General features: G+C 44.1%; 1 protein-coding gene across 3 annotated transcripts in view; it reads right to left on the reverse strand.

Annotated features, from left to right (window-relative positions):
* The window catches only part of HSD3B7 (hydroxy-delta-5-steroid dehydrogenase, 3 beta- and steroid delta-isomerase 7), a 75690-nt gene extending 49849 nt beyond the window's left edge, over positions 1-25841 (reverse strand). The window contains exons 1-4 of one of the 3 annotated variants that reach the window (XM_087714098.1): positions 25692-25841; positions 25542-25597; positions 23247-23503; positions 13895-13958 (exon numbers count right to left, since the gene is read on the reverse strand). In XM_087714098.1, coding sequence (XP_087570224.1) covers positions 13895-13907 — 13 coding nt within the window. In that variant the 5' untranslated portion in view covers positions 13908-13958; positions 23247-23503; positions 25542-25597; positions 25692-25841. Of the gene's footprint in view, positions 1-13894; positions 13959-14274; positions 14340-23246; positions 23504-25541; positions 25598-25691 lie in introns of those variants that run through there. The other 2 variants (XM_087714096.1, XM_087714099.1) reach the window with 2 other exon arrangements.
* Positions 25842-26808: the final 967 nt, after the last annotated feature.

Below are 26808 nucleotides of genomic sequence, written 5' to 3' on the forward strand. Positions count from 1 at the left end.
TTCTTGTGGATTTAATTTTTCCTCGTGGGCTCATTGGCCATTGCTGTATGGACTAGCATTGGTCTGCTTTTGGCTCATTTCTGGGGCTTTGGTGAAGGGAAATTCTGGGCCAATTAATAAACCCACCAAACCACTGGTGTGTGTGAGTGTGTGTGTGTGTGAGAGAGAGTGTGTGCAGAACAGCATATCTGAGCACAATTCAGAAACTTTATTTTTCATGCTCTGGAAGAAATGAGGTTAGATTATTGGGCATGGCTAGTTTAGTGAAGAGAAGGACCAGGGGACACATGGTAGCGGTGCTCCAATATTTGAGGGGCTGCCACAGAGGGGAGGGGGTCAAGCTATTTTCCAAGGCACCTAAAGGACAGACAAGGAATAATGGATGGAAACTGACCACCAAGGAGAGATTCAACTTAGAAATAAGGAGAAATTTTCTGACAGTGAGGAAAAAAAACCAACCAATGAAACAGAAGTTGCCTTCAGAAGTTGTGGGAGCTTCATCACTAGAGGCTTTCAAGAAGATATTGGACTGCCATTCGTCAGAAAAGGTGTAGGGGCTTCTGCGTGGGCAGGATGGTTGGACTAGATGACCTACAAGGTCCCTTCCAACTCTGATTACCATGTCTATCTTCTTGTGATAGGATAATGATCACAGCAAATTAAAGTACCTTCCAAGATGCTGCTCGAGTTTTGGCAAATGATGCAAGTGACTTTAAATCGATTTCTGATGGAGCCTTGCTTTATGTTCTAGGTGGCTTTGCATAAGTGGTGGGTTTCAAAAATTGTACGAACCTACTCTGTGGGTGTGGTCTCCTTTGTGCGAGTGGCTTGCTGGCCATGTGCCCAGATATGAAGATATGCCGACAACACTTGTCAGAACCACCTTAAATTACCTCACACACAGCACTGGCATGCATAAGAATATGATGTAAACTTGTTTTTTAAAAGGCATCTTTGGTTTGCATTAAAACAACTTCAACACACGGAATGTTCTGATTGCACCACAAACACAGTAGTCATCCTTACCTTTCACAGAGGCACTGAGTTTTATAAATATGAGCATGATACTGTAGAATAATCATATCCAAGGATTTCAAAAAATTATGGAACCTCTTCTGTAGGTGTGGCCTGCTTTCCGGGCCCACTGGTGGAACCTCTTCTAACCGGTTCGGTAGATTTGACGAACCGGTTCTACCGAATAGGTCCGAACTGGTAGGAACCCACCTCTGCTTTGCATCCACACCCAAATGCATAAGGAGGCAAAACAGATTTCAGAAACAGATACCTGAGTAGGACGAATAAACAAATCTGTCTGGCCAATTGGATCATTTGTTGTAGAGACAGATCTGTAAATCACAGAAACCAAAACTCTCCGGCCTACATTCTTTTTCGCCTCAATTTACAGAGAGCAGCCATTAACTATCATTATAACTCCTCCTTTTTCAAAGCTCCAAAGAGCTGAAAAACATGCCAAAGTCTACATCACACTGAGGACTTGAGCAGAGTAAATTCACCTTGGTCCATCCTGCTTAGACTTCTGAAAATTGAATTCAAATTACCCTACTGCACACTAAGATGTAGCCTCAATCAAATCCAGTAAAGCAAAGGTAAAGGTTCCCCTCGCACATATGTGCTAGTCATTCTCAACGTCTCCATGGTCATGTGGCTGGCATGACTTAAATGCTGAAGGTGCATAGAACGCTGTTACTTTCCCACCAAAGGTGGTGCCTATTTTTCTACTTGCATTTTTACACACTTTTGAACTGCTAGGTTGGCAGAGGCTGGGACAAGTAACAGGACCTCATTCCATTACACAGAATTTTGGATGACTGAAGTTCTGGTTTAATAACAATAACAACAACAACAACAACAACAACAACAACACAGCTTGAATGATTACATCCAGAAAAGTGAAGAACCAATGATTAAGGAAGCAAATAAAGGAGGCCTTTTAAAGACAACTAAGTCAAAAGCTGACTATAAGAAAGAAGTAATTGAGAAGCGAGCTGAAAATTGGAAAAACAAAGCTATGCATAGCCAATACTTGAAAAGTATTGAAGGCAAAGCTGACCAAAAGCTAACTTGGAACTGGTTAAGATCAGGAGCACTGAAAAAAGAAACAGAAGGCTTTATTTTGGCAGCTCAAGAACAAGCCTTAGCCACAAACTGCATGAAGCAAAAATTCAACATGTTACCACCAATAGCAAATGTCGCCTCTGTAATGAGAAAGACGAGACAGTCGACCACTTGATCAGTGGGTGCAGCAAAATTTCACAAACTGACTACCTACAATGCCATGACTGCGTTACTAAGATCATTCACTGGAAATTGTGCCAAAAGTTTGGATTTGAGTACAGCAAAAACCACTGGGACCATCAGGTTGAGAAGGTTTTAGAGAATGAGAAAGTCAAGATCTTCTGGGACTTCAGAATCCAGACTGACAGGCACTTGGCCCACAACATACCTGACATAACAATAGGTGAAAAGAAAAAAGTATGGTTCATTGACATTGCAATACCTGGAGATGCACGAATTGAAGATAAGCAGCAAGAAAAAATCACAAAGTACTGGGAGGGACTTGCAAATTGAAGTTGAGCGACTGTGGGGGGAAAAATTGTGTGTTGTCCCGATTGTAATTGGAACCCTTGGAGCAATACCTAAAGGGCTACCTCGCTATTTGGAAATTTTAAATTTATCAGCCTTGAACATTCTGATTCTACAAAAAAACGCCCTACTTGGAACAGCTTATATCCTCCGACGTTACCTTAACAGTTCCTAGGTCCTTGGTTAGGACTCGAGCTGTTGAGCTACCAACCAGCCCCAAAGGCTGCGTATCTCACCAAAGATTAACATCATCATCATCATCATCATCATCATCATCATCATCATCATCATCATCATATGCCTGTTTAGTGCCCATTCTAAATTAATTATCGGCTATCCCTAGATCCAAGTTTAATGGATAGAGACTTGCCAACAACGCCATTGGATAAATATTTGGAATGAAAATAAACTGTCTTGGCTCAATTCAGAAAGAAACAACCTTATTTTGATTTATGCTTTTTCATCTTTTAGCTTTTACTTGAATACTGATCAAAGATGTTTGTTTTCTCCCTCTGAGCAGTAGTTTATTTTGTTGGAAGAAATATCCTTCTGAGTTCAGTTCCAAGTGGGGGAAAAGACACTGGAAACATGGGGGCCAATTGGAAAGATGGTTTTAATGGTGGACAGGACCACATGGCTTGAGGTCCTGGGGGGAAAGGTGATCACATGCCTTGAAGATGTTGAAGAAGAAAAAGAAGAAGAAGAAGAAGAAGAAGAAGAAGAGGAGGAGGAGGAGGAGGAGGAGGAGGAGGAGGAGGAGGAGGAGGAGGAGGACTTGCTCGCTGAGAGTCCCTGGGTTTTATGCCCTCTGTTGGGCCCCACCCCGGGGGATCCTACTCCTGTGCAAGAAATGCACTCTGATTGGCTGTCATACTCCCATGGGGCCATGCAGGCACAATGTCAGCATTCCAAATATCATGCAGAATTAAATCAGAGTCCAAGGCAGAGCTATCCTTAAAGTTCCAATTTAATAAGACAGACATGTTGGCACAAACTGTGGAATCCCAAATCTAAATGCCTGGCCTGACAGGCAACTCTGTAGGCTATGCTTTGAATCCAAGTTTGGTTGAGAATTGCTGGGTGGTGATGTAATGAAAGGACTTTGGGATTCCTATTATAGCTCTGCCTGTAGATCTTCGTTATGTAGAATAGACTGGCTCAGGCCTTAATGGCCCATTGACAAAGGTGGCAGCTATTAAGAGTGAGTCTGTTTCTGCCTAAAAATATGTTCCTCTGGCCCAGGCCTTAATGGTCCATTGACAAAGATAAGGGGAATGAATTTCTTCCTCCCTTTTAGGGGGAAATATCCTGCCCTTTAATATTTCTTAAAATATTTCATTTTCTAGGAGAGAGGTGGATGCTAACTTCCTACAATTTGATTTGGCTTTTTTTTTTTAAATTACAAGTCTTTTTAAGAAATAGAGTGTTAAATATTGGATATCAAGATATTTGGAGCATGCCACATAGTGGTGGTGCCAGTTCCCAAAATGAATAAGCTTTTCCCGGCAGTTTCAGCTTACACTGAGTTCTGAGAAATGCCGACCCAGGAAAGCCGAGAATATAAAGAAGTCTCTTTTAGCGCAGTCACAAAACAAACAAGCACACAGCAAGATCAAATACTACCCACCATTTCAAAAATAGGAAACTCACGAAAGAGGAGAACGAAATTAGAAACTAAACTGGAAATGTTTTCTAAAAATCACCATGGTGCAGAAGAGGATAACAAAAAGTGTCTGTTTGTGTACGTATGAAAGATTAGTCAGCTTAATGCAAAAAAGATGCTGTGGCTTTAGAAAGCGTGCAGAGAAAACCAACAAAATGATTACGTGATTGGAAACTAATAAAACATATGAAGAACGGTTGCTGGAGCTGCATATGTCTAGTCTAACAAAGAAAGACTAGGGATGATTTTAATGTGAATAAAATGAATAAAAAAGAAATATTGGCATCTTCCATTATCAGAGATGAAAGGGTCAATTTATTCCGCAAAGCACCCGAGTAATGGGTGGGAACCTGTCAAAGAGAGATTCAACCTAGAACTAAGGAGGAATTTGCGCACACTGAGAACTCTTTTATTTTACTGTACTTTGTTTATTTTTGCATGCTCCGCAGTTCACAGCGCATGAGTTGGCAATTTCGCAAAGCAAACTATTGTAGTGTGTCTCTAACCAGGAACGTGGAAGAAAATGCTGAGGAACTGCAAATGGTATTAGACTAATTTTTTTTTTCTTTTGAAAGATGCATCAAGCCTTTTTGAAACCTGGACCCGCATTAGCTTGGCTTTCCTCTTCTCTTCCTCTAAACAGGTTGGGAAATCGTCTGATTCTAAGATAGAAAACAGGACTTCTCCATCTCAAGGTTGCTCAGACGGGGAATAACCCAGCTAAGGAGAACTTCAGTAGCACTTATTTGGTTTGTCCCCTTCAACTCTAAAATGAGAACTGAAGACAGCTTAGTCTGCATGCGGGCTGTATAGGTAGCCTAAGGAGAAATTTCCTGACAGTCAGAACAATTAATCAGTGGAACAGCTCGAAAGGGTCCATGAAGGATTAGAGCATACACAGAGGGTGCCTAACTTGACCTTTGATTCCCTGCTGACCTGAGCTCCATTGTAACCTAATGTGCCAACTGCAGAGATAAAGGCTCTAGGCAAATTGCCAAGCTTAGCCTAGCTAAAGTAGTCCAGGGGTATTTCACAAGAAGAGTTCTCCACTCCTCTGCTCGCAATAGAATACCTTATGCCAGTGTTTCCCAACCTTGGGAACTTGAAGATGTCCGGACTTCAACTCCCAGAATTCCTCAGCCAGCGAACGGGGAATTCTGGGAGTTGAGGTCCGGACATCTACAAATTGCCAAGGTTGGGAAACACTGCCTTATGCCACCAGGCTTGAAATTTGGGGCTTGGACAACTTTGAGGTATGCCTCCTACGGTCTCACCTAAGCGTAGTACACAAAATTGTCTGCTACAATGTCCTACAGTAGTCAACGACTACTTCAGCTTCAATCTCAATAATACTTGGGCAAACAATAGATACAAACGTAAGATAAACCGCTCCAAACCCAATTGCAGAAAATACGACTTCAGCAACAGAGTGGTCAACGCCTGGAATGCTCTACCTGACTCCGTTGTTACTTCCTCAAGCCCCCATAGGTTCAACCTTCAACTGTCTACTGTGGAGCTCACCCCATTCCTAAGAGGTCCGCAAAGGGGGCGTGCATAAGCACACCAGCGTGCCTACCGTCCCTGTCCTACTGTCATTTATTGGGCGGCAAGCCACTCCCACAAAGGAGACCACACCCACAGGGTAGGTTCTCATTCCATATGATCATGTCCATGTTTATACTTATACCTGTCATCTCGTACATGTTTGACAAACTAAATAAATAAATAAAAATAAATAAAAATAAATAGACTTCTTGAAATGCAAAATGTGGGTTCTGTTTGCTGTAACTTAAAATGTGTATTCTGAGCAACCTAATGAGAGATAATAATGGTAGAGTTACATGCCAGAAAATGTATTTATTTCCCTTTCTAAGGTCCATTGTTTTCAGAGCGCTGAGAAAAATCACGAGGTTTGCACGATACAAAACAATGTTTCTAACAGATCAATGCAAGCTGTGTAAACTACAAGGAGGTTTTTTGGGGGGGGGGCGGATTTGCAAACTCTACACAGCTGCTTTTCTCTCTCTGCCTGCTCTGTTTAAGGTGGTAGATTAAAGGTCACCCAGTTTTGCTTTCTGCGGAAAAATAAAACAGATTGTCAATAGCCTCGTGTTCAGAGTTTCATTCAAATTCATTCAAATCTTACAGGCTTGCCTCCGGAAATTGGGGGGTGTTCCCTCACGGTAGGATTTTAAGAAGATATTGGACAACCATTTGTCTGAAAGGGGGTGTAGGATATCCTGCTTGAGTAGGGGTTGGACTAGAAGACCCCCAATATCCCTGCCAACTCTGTTATCCTGTTATCGTTACTAATGTGTTCAGGTGAACAAAACTCTTGCTATTCAGATACTCACCAGCTGGACAGCTGAACTTAAAAACACAGCTCCTGAACAAAAGGATTTTAACCTTTGGTGATGGTCTGTTTTGGCAAACGCAGCAAGAGGAAAACTGGGAAATGACATTGTTCACAACACTTATCTTCCTTGGCCCTTTGTTCATTGTTCTCATGTAGGCTTGTAAAAACCAGACCATTGCAAACCTACTTGTCTGAAAATATTCCAGCAAAAAAACATTAAGCTACGGCAGAAGGTTTAGAATTATGATATCATCCAATGTTTAGAATTATGACATTGTCCCCATTCTAAACTACTTTAACCTTAGCAGTTAAGAGCATCTGGGGAACTTCTGCTTGGGAAGTTAAGCAGAGTCAGATGGGGGTTAGCTGTTGGATGGGAGGCCAGTGGGTCCCTTTATGACAGGGGTATCAAACTCAAGACCTGGCGGCATGATTCGGCCTGTAGGTGCTTAGATCCAGCCAACGGGGCCTCCCTGGAAACAGAGAAGGACTGGCCCACGGTGCCTCTGCCAGCAAAAACGGAGTGTGGAACCCCCTCGTGCTCTGTTTTTACTGTCAGAGGGTTGCAGGAGACTGTTGCAGTCGAAAATGGAGCTCGGGAGCCCGTTTTCTCTGGCAGAGCGCTTGGGCTGCCACAGGCGCCCCTGACATGAGTGAGGTTGAGCTGGCCACGCCCACCCTGACCATGCCCACTCTCCCCTTGAGGTCAAACACAACCCTGATGTGGCCCTCAATGAAATTGAGTTTGACACTCCTGTTTTACGAAGTCTAAAATGAGTCCACAGAGTCAAACATAAATGTCAATGACAAATTTCTTCTACATTGTTGCCCGAGAAAACTTTTAAAATGACTTTGAGACATGGAGCTGAAAAAACCTATACAGATAGTTCTTGGCTTACGACCACAATACAACCAACATTTTGATGAGCCAACCTTCTCCCTTTCCCAATTATTCTAAAACCTGGCCCACACTCTTCCTCCCCCTCCCCCCAAGGTCCAGGAGCTTAGTTCTTTCTAACCGAGATTACGAGGTTGCAAAATTTAACACAATATGCATATGCATTCATATGCAGTGAAACACAACTGGCATCACTGAATCCTTGTAAACCTGGAAGCATATGCTTTCACTGGTTCATTTTGCTGATTTCACTAATGAAACTATTTCATTATTGCGTGTGCCGGTCAGCTAATTTTTATCCTTCTGGAGGGCCGGGGGAGGCTGTTTTCCCCCTCCCCAGACTTCAGGAAAACTTCAGGAGCCTTGGGAGGGTGAAACACAGGCCCCAAGGGCCAACCGGAAGTTCAGAAATTCCCCCCTACTGTGCGGAGAGGGTCGTGCGCATGCACAGAGGGTTGCACACACATGCGCTGGTGGGCGGGGCGCATTGCATTGTGGGTGTGGGCATGTGCGTGATCATGCATGCACACCCAATTTTGGCACACCTTTACAAAAAAGTTGGCCATCACTGTATTAGCTCATCAAGCAACATATTAGGAAATAATTTATAAGGTCAAACTACAGATCTTCTTTCGAGATTCCGAGCTTTGCAAAAGAAGGATGCAAAACATTGGTGGATGAAATTATGATCTTAAAGATGAAGAGCATCATATCTCACCTCACATCACTCTTGGTATGTGGAGATCTCTGACAGAACAAATGAGGTCACCCTGATTATATGCAGTTCTGGCTCAGAAACAATTGTTTTCAATATTTTCAAGAACAGAAGAATTCATAAATACTGATCAACTTCATTTCTGCTTCCAAGTTTAATCCATCCCTTTTAAAAGCATTTCTCTTGAGGCCTGCAGACTTGAATACTCCCCTTTCAACATTTTTAAAGCCCCAAGAAAGCGGACATGCTTACTGTCAACAAATCAGGCACCAATGATTAAATTTACATCTTGCCTTTGCCCTAAGAAAAGAGCTGACTAAATAAAATGACTAAACTCTGATTTGAAATATTTCAGCAGGCAGCTGGATCAGAGTGGCCCTATCTGGCTGAGAAACTGAGTTGAGCAAGACAAGAAAATAATGGGATTATAAAGGATTACAACGGAGGAGCACAAGAAATCCAAAGAGAAAAGAATCCGTCCTGTTGCCAAAATAATGAGATGGACATTTTGTAAAGATCAATTTGAAGATCTTTAAAAAAAAAAAAAATCAAAACAAAGGCAACCAAAATAAGAACTATAATTTTACTTGGGTTGTGAGAATTTCAAGATATTAGGGATATTCAGTGAGAAGAACGCTCTTATTTTGCTTTTCAAACATACTACCAAGTTATTGTAGATTATAGATAATCCTCAATTTACAGCCATTCATTTACTGACTGCTAAAAGGTACAGCGACACTGAAAAAAATGACTGTTTAATCACACTTATGACCCTTGCAGAACCTCTAGGATTACACGATCAAAACATGTATGTAATACATACATGTATTAACATGTATGGCCATTGCATTACCTCCATAGTCACGTGATCAAAATTCAGACTGTTGCAGGGGTGGGTTTCAACCAGTTCAGGGCGGTCCCTGCGAACCGGTTAGTCGGCGAACCCGGAAGTAAGTAACTTCCGGGAACGGCGAAGGGCCCACCCGCCCGCCCACGCTTCTTACCCGTTTTTGACGAGTTCTGTGCTTCCACGCATGCGCAGGACGCATACAGCGCCTGCGCGATCCTCCAGGAGCAGCTGGAGCATCGCACAGACGCTAGTACGCATGCGTGCACTGTGCGCGTGCACACGCGCACCGCATGCATGCACGAGGACGCCGCCGGCCCCGTTCCAACCGAGAAACCCACCCCTGGATTGTTGGTAACATTTATGACGGTTACAGCATCCTGGGGTCATGTGATCTGCTTTTGCAACCTTTTGACAAGCAAATTCCATGGGGAAGCCAGATTCACTTGAAAACCGGGTTTAGCAACTTACCAGTTGCAGCAATTCACTGAACAACGGTGGCAAGAAAGGCCGTAAAACAGGGCAAAACTCACTTCACAAAGGTCTCACTTAACAACAGGAAATTTTGAGCTCAATTGTGGCCATAAGTCAAGGACCACCTGTACCTCTTTCCCTCATCTCCCCAAGGTCATTCACACGTTCCATTACAGAAGCACCGATAGATGAAGAGAGTCAAGTTGAAGACACAACTGTAATGTCAACATTTTGGCTTGTCTTACGGGCAGGGGTGAAATTCAGGAGGTTCTGACAGGTTCTGGAGAACCGGTAGCGGAAAGTTTGAGTAGTTCGGAGAACTGGCATATAATATCTCTGGCTGGCCCCAGAGTGGGGTGGGAATGGAGATTTTGCAGTATCTTTCCCCTGCCATGCCCACGTCCATAGAACCAACTAGTAAAAAAAATGAATTTCACCACTGCTTGTGGGCACCTGCAGGATAAGCCTCTTGGAATCACTTCAAACTCCAATATGGGTGGCAAATAACAAACCAGAGAAGATAACAAAAGACAAAGTCACCAGGGTTCGAATCCCAGGAGAGTATGGCTAGTTGATGAGAGATAAATAGCTTGAAATAGATTTACACTAGTCTCACTTTCAGAGGGACGCAGTGGCTCAGTGGCTAAGATGTTGAGCTTGTCAATCAGAAAAGCTGGCAATTCAGCGGTTCAAATCCCTAGCCCCGCATAACGGAGTGAGCTCCCATTACTTGTCTCAGCTTCTGCCAACCTAGCAGTTTGAAAGCATGTAAAAATGCAAGTAGAAAAATAGGGACCACCTTTGGTGGGAAGGTAACAGCGTTCCATGCGCCTTCAGTGTTTAGTCATGTTAGCCACATGACCACAGAGACAACTTCGGACAGCACTGACTCTTCGGCTTCGAAATGAAGATGAGCACCGCCCCCTAGAGTCTGGAACGACTAGCACACATGTGCAAGGGGAATCTTTACCCTTTATTTCTTTTGTCAGTAAAACATTAATTCAACACAAAAACAGTTTGTCATGGAAAGCGACGACTTGCAAATGCTCCTGGATTGGGGCTGAAAGGCAAAAGCGGAAGCAGTATGCTCCATCCCATATTGGCATAGTCCTGGTTGCCCTGATAGACCAGCCTCACCAGAAAAAAAAACACAAAATACAAAGAACCTGCAAACAGAAGTAGAACGACTGTGGCCAAAGAAAGCAAAGTAGGTACCAGTTTTCATAGGCGCCTTGGGTAGAATTCCAAAACATCTGGAGCATCCCATGGACACCATCGGCACTGACAAAAAAAACCACCAGCTTCCATCCTGCAACCGATACCTCTAACACCACCAAACACTCACAAGTATCTATCCCAGGTCCTTGGGAAGGACTTGATAGGAGGGAGTCCTTCCCAAACCCAGTCTGTCTGATATTTATTTATTTATTTATTTATGTATGTATGTATGTATGTATGTATGCATGTATGTATGCATGTATTTATTTATTTATTTATTTTTTTATTTTATTTTATTTTATTTGTTTGTTTATTAGACTTATATATCACTTCATAGGGCTTTCAGCCCTCTCTAAGAGGTTTACAAATTTTTTAGCAAATTGAGTCAGCAACTTGCCCCCACAATCCGGGTCCTAATTTCACCCACCTCGGAAGGATGGAAGGCTGAGTCGACCTTGAGCCTGTGAGATTTGAACCGCTGAACTGCAGATCACAGTCAGCTAAAGTGGCCTGCAGTACTGCACCCTAACCACTGCGCCACCTCGGCTCTTATCAATATTATACAATATTATACAATTGAACCATAATAATAAGAATAGAAGCAGTGGAAGAGAGGTTGTGCCCTTTGAGGCCGCCATCTAAGAGACAGGGAGGTAAAGGGCTCCAGTGAAGTTGTAAAAAGAGGATCTATAGGATGACATGGTTTGAGAGAATTTAGTTGGGCAAAATCAAAAGGAAGCAACCTGAAACCAGATGAGCTTGTTTCAATAACAAGGGACCCATCTCTTAGAACAATTGACCAGTTGTGGGAATCAAGGACTTGCCTCCAGAATTTGTGGGTGCTCCAAAGCTGATGATTTGAGGGGATGCCGCAAACAAGAAGGGGGGTCAACCTATTGTTCAAAGCACCAGAAAACAAGAGATGAAGCAATGGATGGAAACTGAACAAAGGGAGACGCAACCTAGAACTAAGGAGAAATTTCCTGACAGTAAGAACGATTAACCAGTGGCGCAACCAGTGGCCTTCAGTAGTTGTGGATGCTCCAAAATTGGAGATTTTTAACAAGAGACTGAACAACCATTTGTCTGAAATAGTATAGGGTTTCATGCTTGACCAGGAGACTGGATTAGAAGACCTCCAAGGCAGGGGTGGGCTTAATTTTTTTTAGCAACGGATTCTCTGCCCGGTTGCAGGGTGTGCATGGCTATGATGGGCGTGGCCTAGTAGGCCTCCTGCACCACAGCAGGGGGGGGGCATTTGCGCCCTCCTCAGGTTCTGGAGGCTTTCCTTGAGCCTCTGGGAGGATGAAGGAGCCGAGGTGGCGCAGTGGTTAAATGCAGCACTGCAGGCTACTTCAGCTGACTGCAGTTCTGCAGTTCGGCTGTTCAAATCTCACCAGCTCAGGGTTGACTCAGCCTTCCATCCTTCCGAGGTGGGTAAAATGAGGACCCGGATTGTTGTTGGGGGCAATATGCTGACTCTGTAAACCACTTAGAGAGGGCTGAAAGCCCTATGAAGCGGTATATAAGTCTAACTGCTATTGCTATTGCTATGAAAACTGCCTCCCCCAGGCTCCAGAGGCGTTCCAGGAGGCCTGTTCCCCCCACTCTCCCTGAGCCTTCGTGCAGGCCCTGCACTTACCTCACATCCAAAATGGGCTGCGTGGAGACTCCTGGAAAAGGCATGGTGGGTGGCAGGGACAGGGCATGGTGGGCAGGGCCAGCCAGGGATGGGATTTGGAGGTTCTCCGAACCGGCCGTAACATTAGCTATGGGTTCTCCCGAACCCAAGCAAACCCGTAGCATCCCACCCCTGCTCCAAGGTCCCTTCCAACTGTGTTTTTCTGTTATCACTCTGCCCCTTATTCCAGATCCAAAACAAGAGACTTAGAGCTCCTTGTTATATTCAGGCAGGAGAGAAAAACAACCCAGGAACATATTATAAAAATTCCTTTCTCACCCATGGTGGATGATCTGTGTCTTCCTCAATTTTAAGTCTTCTACCAGAGTCTGGGAAATTAAGAGTTCTGTGTAGGATCTTAACCCTTCCTTGCACGCTTCTGGATAGAGAGCTGTGATGTTGTTCCTGGAAACTGTTGGAGCCCCTTACTTTGCTTATTTATATTACAAATAGATTTGTGTATAAAATTCCCACAACAGTTTTCATGAAGGCTGAGCATTCTGCATTGTAATTGTCCACCCAATAATTAATCTACGTTTGTACGTGACTCACAGGGAACATCAAGACGTCAATCCGCCATGAAATTTGGTCAATAAATTTATTTATCCAGCATTGCAGGACTGCATTTCTAGAAGGAGCAGTGCAGAAATTCCATTTCCATTATCTAACCACCAATTTCCACATAATAACTATGTAGTTGAAAAGAATTGGAAGATACATATAATTTTGTTCTTACTGTAGTGTGTTGCTTTCTTTCTATTGTTTCCTTCTTGTCTTTTTTCTGCACTATTTAATTACATAAATGATGGATGGAGAAATCTGCATATATAAAGCGAAATACCACCCACGCATCATCACGAAATCTCCAGAACCGTAAAGCCTACAAACTTGAAATTTGGCATGTATGTTCCTCTTGGCTTCTAGGTGCTCGCTAAGAAAGGATTTTTTGAAATGACCATCAGATCATCAGTATTTCTGGAACAGTATTATTTTAACATATGCCAATGCTAGGAAGTTAGACGTTCTACTCCCCCACCCCACCTGAAAGGAACTCTGCTCTAACTGCCAGTTGCCTTATATGGACAGGGCCAGCATGTGACTCATCCAGCCTGCTGGCCAGCCCGATCACATGGTTTCATAGCAAAGCATGGATATCCAGCTAGTTTGGAGATAAAAATAAATTATGTACTGTATGGTGAGAGGATAATAATACATTGCAAATCTTTGTCTGGAACAGATCTATGTGAGTCGTGGTGAAAATAGAGTTCTTTGGAGAGAGGATAGTAGAAATGGATGTATTGTAGAAAATAAAAGTTCTTTAAACCAACCTTGCATATATTTAAGAATTGAAAGACAAGACATTCACTCTAAGGCATTTTATAATTGCAGCTACCGTTTTCTTTCTTACAGCATTCCTAGTATCTTGTGAGACACTTACCAGGAATCTGCATTCTTACTGCCTGGGTGGCTTCCAGTTCTGGTATCAACAAAGACTTCAAATGCTAGAAAAAGAAAACAATTAAGGTGAAGTATGTTTCCTCCTTAATGCACCTTATGACTCAGATTATTTTAATTCCTTGTGTGTTGTTTGGAAGAGAGAAACCGTATTTTTTGGACTATATGACACACTGGACTATAAGACACACCTAAATTTACTGGAGGAAAACAAGAAAAATATTTTTTTCTTTTTTCTTGTGGTGTTTCTCTTTCTGTTTTTAAAGATTAAAACATTCAATAAACACTTGTGGTGTTTCTCTTTCTGTTTTTAAAGATTAAAACATTCAATATTTTCTTTAAAAAACAAAACAAAATTTTTACCCTCCGCGCATTGCATTTTCGCACTCCCTGGCCCCGAGAACCATTCTGCAGTGCTCCGCGTGGCCCCGTCTTTGCCAAATGGCAAAAAGAGGAGAGGAGAATGGAGGAGAATGGAGGAGAATGGAGGGAGGGGAGAGGAGAAGACAGGAGAATGGAGGGGAGAGGAGAGGAGAGGAAAGGAAGGAGAGGATGAAGAGAAGGGAAAGGGAAAAGGAGTATTTGCTCCACAGAAGACGCTCAACTGCAAAGTGAAGTTCTCCAGAAGTAGAAATCAAAGCTTGGCAGGCAGAGGAAAGGTGGGAAACAGAATAATCCACCCTTGTTGCAGGCTAAACCAGAGTTTCTCTGGCTGGGGAATTCTGAGAGTTGGAGTCCCCTCATGCTAAAACCATTGAGAAACACTGCGCTAAACCATCAAAGCTGCAGAGCCAGCATTTCAATTCTCCCCCCTCCCTCCCCAGGCATTAAATCTGCAGAAAGGCACCTTCAAAGCAATGGAAGGCTGGAAAATGCAGCCTCTGCTGCCAGAAGAGGATGGCAAATGATGGGGAGGAAGGGAGGGAATCGAAACCGGAGAAGGAAAAAAGTAGGGGAAGAGAGAAGAGAAAAATGGACAGCCAGTGGCTGGGACAATCCTGCTTGCTTGCACAGTGACCGTCAATGTCTCCCAAGGGAGGAGGAGGAGGAGGAGGACTGGAACACGGGTAGAAACGCCAGCAACGGAGAACAGGGAGAAGATTGTTTCCAAGGGTTTGAGCATGTACTAAGCTGTCATGGTGACTGATGGTAGTGGCTGCTTAATTACCCACTTTATTTCTAAAAACTCGGGAACAAGAAGGGGAGTTTTGTTCGCTGTGGTTTGTCTGCTGGTTCCTGCAGCATACCGTTACCTTCCCTTCTCTGTAATCAAAACCCACATTTGTTTGCTGTAGGAACCTGCAGCCACAAACATTTCATGTAGTTTTCCCCAGCCGTCGAGATATCATAACACCCCAAATACTATAACTCCCGTCAACTCCAGGATGGCAAGAGCTCAAGATGGCAAACCCTAAACTGCAAAACATTAAGAAGCAATATCCATCCCCGCAAAGATGAGAGAGAAACCGTGTTTCGTTCCCCAATCTTGCCAGTTGAAAAATCTCAACAAACAATGCCAATATAAGTGGATTGAGGTTTGGGATAACTCCAGTGGTGGATTCAGCCGGTTCGCACTGGTTCGCACAGGTTCGGGCGAACCAGTAGTTGGAAGGACCCTTTGGTCCACTCACCCAACCCCATCCCTCCTCTCCCAGGAGTCTACACATGGCCCATTTTGGATGATGGGTAAGTTCAAGGGCCACATGGAGAGCCTGGGAGGGCAAAAAGCAGGCCTACCGGAAGTACCGGAAATCCGGAAACGGCCCATTTCTGGCTTCTGGAGGGTCTCCAGAGCCTAGGGGGCCGTTTTTGCTGTCCTGGAGGCTTGGGGAAGCCTCCGGAGGCCGAAAAACAGGCCTACCAGAAGTCCGGAAACAGTACGTTTCTGGCTTCCCAAGGGCCTTCAGAGCCCGGAGAGGCCATTTTTGCCCTTCTGGAGGCTTGAGGAAAGCCCCAGAGCCTGGGGAGGGTGAAAACACCCCCCTCCTGCCATGGTGCAGGAGGCTGAGTAGGCCACGCCCACCATGGCCACGCCCACCCAGCAACCGAGTAGAGAACCGGGTAGAGAACCAGTTGCTAACATTTTAGAATCCCACCACTGGCTAACGCTGATTCAGACATTGAGGCCTGAAGTATATCACTAGGAGAATACTAGGACCATTCCTGTGCAATGGCTGTTAGAGCCTGACAGTAATTGGCAAGCTAGTGTGTTGACTGTGGTTTCTTCGATAAATCCATAAATGGCCTGGTTTGTCATCGCATTAAGGAGCTAAAGCTAAGTCTTGGCTAAGGATTGTGCATCAAGTACCACAACAAAGAAGCATATTAAGGGCGACACGCTTCACACAGATGACACATACACAACCTTATATAAGAGTTAGGCAGGCTCCTGCTGCACACGATGGAAACATATCTGCTCCCGTTATCATTAATTGGATTCTGAGAAGGATCTAGTATAATGAAATGAGATTAGATAGAGAAGATTTCTTGGCTTGGCTTGTCATTCTTCCTTAGGATTCTATGTGTGAGTTGGGCTAAAATGGGGGTCACTTTGTGATCCAGTGTGTGGTGGGAATCCACCCCGTGTTGTGGCCCACCAGCAGCCAGCAGAGCTGGCAGCAGATTCAGACAGTGAGGAGGTTGAAGAGGAACATGAGCCAATCCTGAAGGCTCTGATGAGGACTCTGTATGGATGGCAGAGAGGGAGCCAGAGCCATCAGACAGTTATCAGCTACCTTCAGAGTCAGACATCAGTGAGGCAGACAAACAGCTGGGGCCTGTTCCCAGTGTGCGCATGCGCAGAGTTGTCAGATAAAGGGAACAGCTAAAGAACAGGAGTTGTCTTGGGAGTAAGGCCACAGGTGGAGGATGAATAGCCCCTCCCAGAGGAAATAAAAGAGGAGCGAAAGGAGAGTGGAGACAATTGGTTCGATTAATTGGTTCCTGACTCTCCGAGGCTCCTTGCCAGGTTTTGCAGATATCGGCCTGGCAGCTCTCCAAGCCAGAGAAGGTCTGTGACTGTAAATCCTCCCTTGAAAGACTTTGCTGGATGTGAATGAGCAGAATTCTCAGTAAATTAATAAAAGGGTTTTTTGTCACGATCAAAAGTTGGTGTCATGCTCTTTGGAAGCCTCAGTTAGAACACCCTGATAAATTTTGGGAACTGGACCATTACACCATATTATAATGTTATTTACTGTTTTTTGGAGATTACATGATGTCCTGTTAACTCAGAGAATCAATAGATTTCACCTTCAGTAGCCACGCAAGCAGGTGTACACAGAATATTCTTTCTTCTAAATTTCACTTTTTCCTCCTCCTTCAGAAAGCAAAGCTACTACTGGAATTAGACAGCAATTCATTCCAACGCCAATAATTTCAACATGAATTAACTACGGAAGAACGAGAAATATCGAAGTATAGGTGGTACTTGACTTGCAAACAGAGATTTAGTGATCATTCAAAGTTACAACGGCATTGTTACAACAAAAAGTGACTTTTGATGGGTTTTCATAGTTACGACAGTGCAGGATCCTCGCAGTCATATGATCAAAATCTGGCAATTGGCATGTATTTAAGACAGTTGTACTGTCTTGGGATGATGTGATCACTATTCGGAACTTTCCCAGCCAGTGTCCGACAAGCAAAGTCAATGGGAGGAGCCAGATCCGCTTAATGACTGCAGGATCCACTTAACAACTGGCAAAATTCACAATTCAACAACAATTGTGGCCAAAGGGTCGTAAAGCTTTTTTAACAATTGTCTTACTTAGCAAGGGAAATTTTGGATTCGTAAATCGAGGACAGCCTAAAGTTAATGATCAGGAAAGTCTTGATCACGTTTTGAGAAAAATACCAAACCCAGCAAGTTACAACAAAGCCCATGTACAGGGATTGGGAAAACCACACTTGGGACACTGCACCCAAATTTGGTCAACACAATATAAAAAAGAAGTTGGAAAAACTGCAGAGAAGATTGGGGGACCCTGAAAGCTAAAACACGTGAAGAACAGTTGCGGGAATTGGGTTTGGCTAATCTATTGAAAAGAAGAACTAGGGGGACACACAACAGCAGTGTTCCAATATTTGAGGGGCTGCCACAAACAAGAAGGGGGTTAACCTATTCTCCAAAGCACCAGAAAGCAAGAGATGAAGCAATGGATGGAAACTGAAGAAAGAGAGATGCAATCTAGAACTAAGGAGAAATTTCCTAATGGTGAGAACAATTAACCAGTGGAACAACTTGCCTTCAGAAATTGTGGATGCTCCAACACTAGAGGCTTTTAAGAAGGGACTGGACAACAATTTGAGAGTCTGCCTGCTGCCAATTACCTCCAATAGACCGATCAGATTCCACAGATTAGGCCTCCTCCAAATTCCATCTGCCGGCCAATGCCGACTGGCGACTACCCGGAGGAGAGCCTTCTCTGTGGCTGCTCCGACCCTCTGGAACAAGCTCCCCGTGGGGATTCGAACCCTCACCACCCTCCAGGCCTTCCGCAAAGCCCTTAAAACCTGGCTGTTCCGACAGGCCTGGGGCTAAAGGGTTTTTGCCCCCCTTCTCAAATGGTATGGTTGTTGTGTGTTTTTAAATTTTGTATTGCTATGTCTCGTCTTTTTATTCCCCTGTCTGTACCCCCTTCCCTGATTGAATTGTGAGCCGCCCTGAGTCCCCTTCGGGGAAAAGGTCGGCATATAAATGTAATAAATCCAATCCAATCCAATCCAATTTGTTTAAAATGGCATAGGGTTTACTGCCTAAGCAGGGGTTGGACTAGAAGACCTCCAAGGTCCCTTCCAGATTCTATTCTACTCTATTCCATTCCATTCAGTGGTGGATTTCCATTTTTCCCCACTACCGTTTCGCTCGTGTGCACCTGCTCGCGGATGCGCAGAAGCATCTGGGCAGGTGGGCGGAGCCTCCCGCCGCCGCTACTACCAGTTCACCCAATCTGGGCCGAAGCGGGAGCAACCCACCCTCTGATTCCATTCTATTGTCAAACTCTGCACTGATTCTCTGAAATTTCAAACAGGGTGAACTTTTCATCTCACTTCGATACAGGGATTTGCTGTAAATAGTGCAATTTAACAAGAGTTCAGCTGAACTTCTTTAAAAAATGCAGCTGTTATGGAATGTACAACTGAAAGCAAATAACTCTTCCTGTACGGTTGTTATTCCCAAGACCATCCCAGGGGGCCCCTACTTCCTGCAGATGGGCTTCCGCATCCTCACTGCTGATTTTGAAGACCCATCCTCCACACTGGCTTTTAAAAGAAGCTTTAGGAAATTCAGCTCTCCCAAGCAACCTTTAACCACCAACGCAAGAGGTTCAAACCTTTGCCCTGACGTTCCTTTTATTCTATTTTTAACGTAAGTCCACCTGATGTCTGAATGTTTTACGCCTCCAAATTTAATTATTTCTTTCCTTTTGTTGAGGACTTCAAGGCAACAAACAGCAGGCAAACTTTCTGCTTTTCCCCACAACAACCTTGCGAGGTAGGTTGGCCTGGGAGAGAACGTTGGGCCTCCCTGCTGCTAATTTAAACCCTCAACCACTACATCTCATTGGCTCGCTTGCAAAACCTTTTACTATTGTGTACCCTCCAATTCAGTGAGGCATGCTCTAAACGTCAAATGCAGGCAGTCCTCGACTTACAACTGTTTGTTTAGCGACCATTCAAAGTTACAACAGCTCTGAATCTGCTCAGATCTATTCAGATTCCCTCCAAATCTACGCGACCTATTCTCCAAAGCACCTGAAGGCAGGGCAACAAGCAACAGATGGAAACCAAGCAAGGAGAGAACCAGCCTAGAACTAAAGAGATATTTCCTGATACAACAATTAATTAATGGAACGACTTGTGCAGAGAAGAAAAGAGGAGAGGAGAAGAGAAGAGACAAGAGAAGAAAAGAGGAGAGGAGAGAAGAGAAGAGGAAAGGAGAGGGGAGGGGAGGAGAAGAGAGAAGACGAGAGAAGGCAAGAGGAAAGGAGAGAAGAGGGGAGGGGAGAGGAAAAAAGAGAAGAGAAAAGAAGAAAAGAGAGACTGAACACCCACTTGTCTGGAATAGTACGGGGGTCTCCTGCTTGAGCAGGGGGTTGAACTAGAAGACCTCCAAGGTCCCTTCCAACTCTGATTCTCTCCTCTCCTCTTCTCAACCCTTTGCAGCACTACGCACGTGATGAATATTCAGATTCTTGGGAACTGGTTAATATTTACAAGGCCACCTGTAATCTAAATAATTGCCTACTTATTAGAATATAGAAAGAATCTAAGACCAATGACAGGGCAACTGTTATGGCTGTTAGCTCCTTGAAAACAATGCAAAGGTTAAGAGAAGTTGGGAAAGGTTGCCAAAACAAATATCGGCACACCTATCTTACCTAATTTTTTGATTGGAGAACCATGTTAACCAATGCTAACAAAGCTATTTCCTGGCTGCAAGAAATTTCTGGGCAGCTGGCACAAAGGGTTTTGAAAGACAACAGGCCCCATCCTCCTCCTCTTTCCCACACTTGTGGGAGTTGCAGAATTGTACAGGGGAAGAAACGAAACCTGCTGTGTTGCTTTGTCCTGGATGGGAAGCGGGGGCAGGGGTCAAGAATGTGTGTTCTTGGGAGGGATCAGCAAAGCATGTCTGGCATGTATGCCAAGACTATACAGGTACGTCTCAACTTACAACCTTCTGTTTAATGACCGTTCCAAGGTGCAACAACACTGGAAAAAAGCGAGTTATGTTCTCCACACTTACAACCCATGGGTCACAAGATGAAACTTCAGATGCTTGGCAACTGGCATGTATTTATGACAGTTGCAGTGTCCTGGGGTTATGGGATCTCCCCTTGCGACCTTCTGACAAGCAATGTCAATGGGGAAGCCAGAATCATGAGCCGTGGTGGCGCAGTGGTTAGAGTGCAGTACTGCAGGCTACTTCTGCTGACTGCCAGCTGACTATAGTTCGGCAGTTCAGATTTCACCAAGCTCAAGGTTGACTCAGCCTTCCATCCTTCCGCGGGGGGTAAAATGAGGACCCCAGATTGTTAGGGGCAATAGGCAGACTCTGTAAACCTCTTAGACAGGGCTGTAAAAGCACTATGAAGCAGTATATGTCTGCTATTGCTATTGCCATTTAACAACCATGCTACTAACTTAACAACTGCAGTAGTTCACTTAACAACTTTAGCAAGAAAAGTTGTAAGATGGGGCAAGACTCACTTAACAACTGTCTTGCTTAGCAACTGAATGTTGGGGTCAACTGCAGTTATAAGTCGAGACCTTCCTGTATTGATAGTGGATCAACCATATCTGATCTTCCCAACATTTTTCCCCTGCCTTCTTCTGGTCAAAGAAGGCCAGAAATTGGTGGGGAAAATTCAGTGGGACACTTTTTTCTCAAAAAAGAAAGAAAGAAAGAAAGAAAGAAAGAAAGAAAGAAAGAAAGAAAGAAAGAAAGAAAGAAAGAAAGAAAGAAAGAAAGAAAAAAAAAAGAAGGGATATAGTGAGTCCTTGTGCAGGACAACCTGTATTTTTAAATTGTTCCTTAATAATATTCCCAATATTTTTATCAAGAAAAGCACATTGAAAATGATGATGCTGCAAAATCAATAAAATAATCAATGCTGGGGAAAGCAGTGCTGAGCACAGGAATGGAGATTTGCAGAATTGTGTGCTGGGAAAGATAGTGTTAAATAGTGCTGGCAATGGGAGATTTGCAACCAAGATCTTTGGTATACTCCTGCCTGTTTCATCACCTCTTTTAACGATTTGCACAACCTGAAAATACACGTCAGCTCAGGCCCTCTCTCTCCCCCCCATGTCACCTGACATTTATATCTCCCAAGCTATTTGGCTTCTGCAGAAGGTCAGCGAGCTTATTATACACACAATCTTTCACTCTCCTTTTAAGGGAGTTCTAGCTTTCACTATTACTGCAATAAAACAGGGAACCAGGTATCGATCATTCAACAGCTGGATATACGGTAGACAAGCTGTCAATTTCCTTAATGATGTAGACAGACAAGCTGTCAATTTCTTTCAAAGATCCCCTAAGGCAGGGTTTTCCAACCTTGGCCATTATAAGGCCTCTTGACTTCAACTCTCAGAATTACCCAGTTAGCATAACTCACCACATTACAAAAACAATGTTTGAGACTTTGAAAAAAGTACAGAGAAGAGCAATTGGGATGATTAAAAGCCTGAAACTAAAATATATGAAAAACAATTGCAGGATTTGGGTTTGGAGAAAAGTCTGGAGAAAAGAGGAACTAAGGGTGACATGATAGCAGTATTCCAGTATTTGGGGGACTGTCAAGATTTCCACGGATATAGGTATGCAGGTCTGGGCGTATTTGGGTCCTTTCCCATGTAAGATTGAAAGTATTTTGGCGACGTTTCAACAAGGTCACACTCGTCATCTTCAGGCTAGTGCCTTTAGTTTCGTGCTTGCACAATTTATATATATGGCTCTCTCTCTCTCTCTCGCTCGCTCTCTCTCTCTCTCTCTCTCGCTCTGTGTGTGTGTGTGTGTGTTTGTGTGTGTGTGTGTGTTCCAGAATAACTTTGGAATGCCTTGAGCAATTTCAACCAAACTTGGTACACAGATGACTTACTCTCTGGAAAAAAATGCTGTGGGGGTAGGACACCCCTAACACCCCTCAGGGTGTGTATTCTGTTAAGATACAGCCTGTTGTGCCTTAAAATGGCTTCTACTGTACTGCCGTAAAATGGCTTCTTCTGTAGAGAACAATGGAGTTGCCATGATAATGACTTCACAGTACTACACAAGGGAGCTCCCTCTGGTAAGGGGGAAAAGCCATCATTAGACATTACATTTGGTCTGGACATTTCCCCCCTATAAATAAATACCCGGATAACACCGGCTTATCAGCTAGTTAAGAATAAAAGCCACCTGGAATTAAGGAGAAACTTTTTAACAGTGGGAACAATTAACCGGTGGTTCAGTTTGCCTTCAGAGGTTGCAGGTGCTTCGTCACTGAAGGTTTAAGAAAGGACTGGACTCAACAGCTACTTGCCACAAATTGTATAGGGTCTCCTGCTTCAGCTGGACCAGAAGATCTCCAAAGTACCTTCCAGGTCTATTCTGTCTCTTAGGTAATGGATAGGATAGGATAAGATAGGAAAGGAAGGAGAGGAGAGGAGAAGAGAAGAGAAGAGAGAATCAGAGTAGGAAGGGACCTTGGAGGTCTTCTAGCCCAACCACCCTCCCCCTTAGGCAGGAAACCCTATACCATTTAAGACGAATGATTTGAATTGAATTGAATTGAAAATTGAAATGCACAGGTCTTAAGGTGGCCAGGGTTGGGAAACTGTCTTACAGGTATCTCCAGCCCTCTGATGGGGGCCACACTAAGCAGGTGTGTCCTGTAGCTTCAAACTGTTTCAGGAAGCAAACTTAAGTCTCATCCAACAGAGAGCTATTCAACAAGTCTTGCAGGAATGCATGCCTGTAAGCACATAACCGAATGCAGCTGTAGGATTGTTGTCCGGGCACGTCCAAGCCAAGGCCTACTTTAAGAAACATTGCTGGATTTTACAGTCAGCACCCTAAGCTCTCCATTAACAACAAGGACACCTGCAGATGGGAAGGGAGGGTCCAAAACGGTTAATATCACAATCACAACCCACACAACTGATGTTTCGGATCTTTTTTTTTTAATTAATGTTCATTAACTGCACACTTTCATGGTTGCTGTGCTCACTTTTGGACCCTGAATGATAGCAATATCAACAGCGCTTAGATTTATATACCGCTTCATAGAGCTTTACAGCCCTCTCTAAGCAGCTTACAGAGTTAGGATCTTTGTCCCCAACAATCTGGGGGTTGATTTTACCCACCACTGAAGCAGGGATGGGTTCCGGAAGCCACTACTGCCGGTTTGCTCATGGGTGCACAGAGCGTGCGTTCACATCACATGCACAGTACAATAAAAATTGTTCTGCGCATGCACAGAAGCCAAAAACAAGATGGCGCCGCCTAGGGCGCCCCCGGGAGAAACGGTTCTGTGGCAGGCCTGGGTCTCCGCCAGTTCCAGCGACCCAGGCTGCCAAACCACAACCAGTTCGGCCGAACCAGTCTGAATCGGTAGGAACTCAGCATTGCCCTGAAGGACGGAAGGCTGAGTCAACCTTGAGCCTGATGAGGATCGAATTCCTTGCAGTGGTGCAGTTAGCTATAGCAATAGCATTTAGACTTATACACCACTTCAGAGTGCTTTTACAGCCTCTGTAAGCGGTTTACAGAGTCAGCATACTGCCCCCAACAATCTGGGTCCTCATTTTACCCGGAAGGATGGAAGGATGATTCAAACGTGAGCCTGCTGAGATTCAATCTGCTAAATTGCAGTCAGCCGGCAGTCAGCCGAAGCAGCACTTCTTTCTAATCACTGAGTGACCACTAATAGCAGACTGAAGATAACACACCTATGCATTGTATAGGTAGTCATCAGTTTACAACCACAGTTGCGAGCCAAATTTCCATTGCTAACTAAGCCAGTGGTTGAATCGTGGCCATGATTCATTCAAATTCATTATCATTAAAAACAAGTAAGGGGGAAAAACCTTTTTGCCACAACTGCTGACCAAATCACTGCAGTTGTTAAGTGAGTCTTCTGGTCATTAAGTGAATACAGTTTCCCCCGTTGACTTTGCTTGTCAGAAGCTTGCTGGGAAGGCAGTCATGTGGCCCTGAGATCCTGCAACTCTCATAAATAGAGGCCAGTTGCAGAGCACACAAATTTTCAGCAGGTGCCCAGGGGAATGCTGCCACAGCCGTAAGTTCAAGTCATTTTTTTTTCAGTGTCGTTCTAACTTCAGACAGTCACTACATCCATGATTGGAAATCGAGGACTACATGAAACCTGTCAGGATAACAGGTGCTCTTGGAAGAGCCAAGGTGGCGCAGTGGTTAAAGTGCTGTACTGCAGCCACTTCAGCTGACTGTTATCTGCAGTTCGGCGGTTCAAATCTCACTGGCTCAGGGTTGACTCAGCCTTCCATCCTTCCGAGATGGGTAAAATGAGGACCCGGATTGTTGTTGGGGGCGATATGCTGACTCTGTAAACCGCTTAGAGAGGGCTGAAAGCCCTATGAAGCGGTATATAAGTCTAACTGCTATTGCTATTGCTAACTACAGCCACCAACTGGTGCTCCGCAAGAAAATTTTGGTGGTCCACAGAAAAATTATTTGCATTTTTTTATACTGCACTAAATCAGGGATCCTCAAACTACGGTACCTGGGCTGGATACGTGCAATTAATGTTTGTTTTCCTTCAGAGAGTTTCCCCCTTTGGGGTCTTTTTGTGCAGGTGGGAGGGGTGGGCAGAAATTCTAACTCAGGGTCTGCTTCAGCTTCCTGGTGTGTGGCTTTGGGCAAAAGCTGGAGTGAAATGCCACTGGTGCAGTGGTGGATTTCAAAATCTTTTGAAGCCTCTTCTGTAGGTGTGGTCTTCTTTGTGGGAGTGGCTTGCCACCCATGTGACCGGGTGGGAGTGGCTTGATGCCCATGTGACCGGATGGGAGTGGCCAAGACGATGTCACTGAATTCTTTGCCCCAATGCATAAACTACAATAAGATTAAAATAAGTACACAAAACAATAAAAGAGCTACTTACAGAAGGAAGATGACTGTCCTTGCCACTCTTCAGTATCGCTGACTCCAAGGAATGGCCTGCATAAAGAAGAGACACAGAAATGAACTCTTCCATTGCATGTATTGCATTAGGATGAAACAAGCACACAAAACAAGAAAGACAGCTACTTACAGAGGGAAGATTACTGCCTTGCCGGTCTTCTGCACACCACCACCTCACCACCTTGCTCCAATAATCTGCACAAAGAAGAGACACAAAAAGGAAGACTTTAATCGCATTCACTGCATTAGGATGAAACAAGCACACAAAATAATAGAAAAGGAAGGTTACTGTCCTTTTCTCCGTCTTCTGCACCACCACCTCACCACCTTGCTCCAATAATCTGCACAAAGAAGAGACACAGAAAGGAAGACTTTAATCGCATGCACTGCATTAAGGTGAAACAAGCACACAAAATAATAGAAAAGGAAGGTTACTGTCCTTCTGTGTATTGAAGTCACCCACTGACCACCTTGCTCCAATGAATGGCCTGCACAAAGAGATACAGAAAGGAAGACTTTAATTGGTTGCACTACTATATTAAGGATGAAACAAGCACACAAAGCAATAAAACAGCTACTTACATAGGAAAGATGACAATCCTAGTGGTCATACTCTGTTGCCTCTTCATCCTGTTAAATAATACTAACTGCAGAAGAAATAAAACAATATTGGACTCAAGAGCCAAGGTGGCGCAGTGGTTAAATGCAGCACTGCAGGCTACTGCTAGATCAGCAGGTCAGCGGTTCAAATCTCACCGGCTCAGGGTTGACTCAGCCTTCCATCCTTCCGAGGTGGGTAAAATGAGGACCCAGATTGTTGGGGGCAATACACTGACTCTCTGTAAACCGCTTAGAGAGGCCTGAAAGGCCTATGAAGCGGTATATAAGTCTACTGCTATTGCTATTGCTATAATTGTGGTTGTAAGCTGTAAAGTAAAGGTAAAGGTTCCCCTCACACATATGTGCTAGTCATTCCCGACTCTAGGAGGCGTTGCTCATCTCTGTTTCAAAGCTGAAGAGCCAGCGCTGTCTGAATATGTTATCTGTGGTCATGTGGTTGGCATGACTAAACGCCAAAGGCACATGGAGTGCTATTACCTTCCCACCAAAGGTTGTTCCTATTTTTCTATTTGCACTTTTACAAGCTTTAGAACTGCTAGGTTGGCAGAAGCTGGGCAAGTAACAGGAGCTCACTCCATTAACATGGTGCTAGGGATTCAAACTGCCAAAGTGCCAACCTTTCTGAT

This window comes from Thamnophis sirtalis, unplaced genomic scaffold (genome assembly GCF_051295495.1).
Source record: "Thamnophis sirtalis isolate CommonGarterSnake01/CBP01778 unplaced genomic scaffold, rThaSir2_p1.2 scaffold_4, whole genome shotgun sequence".
In the NCBI taxonomy this organism is placed as follows: domain Eukaryota; kingdom Metazoa; phylum Chordata; class Lepidosauria; order Squamata; family Natricidae; genus Thamnophis; species Thamnophis sirtalis.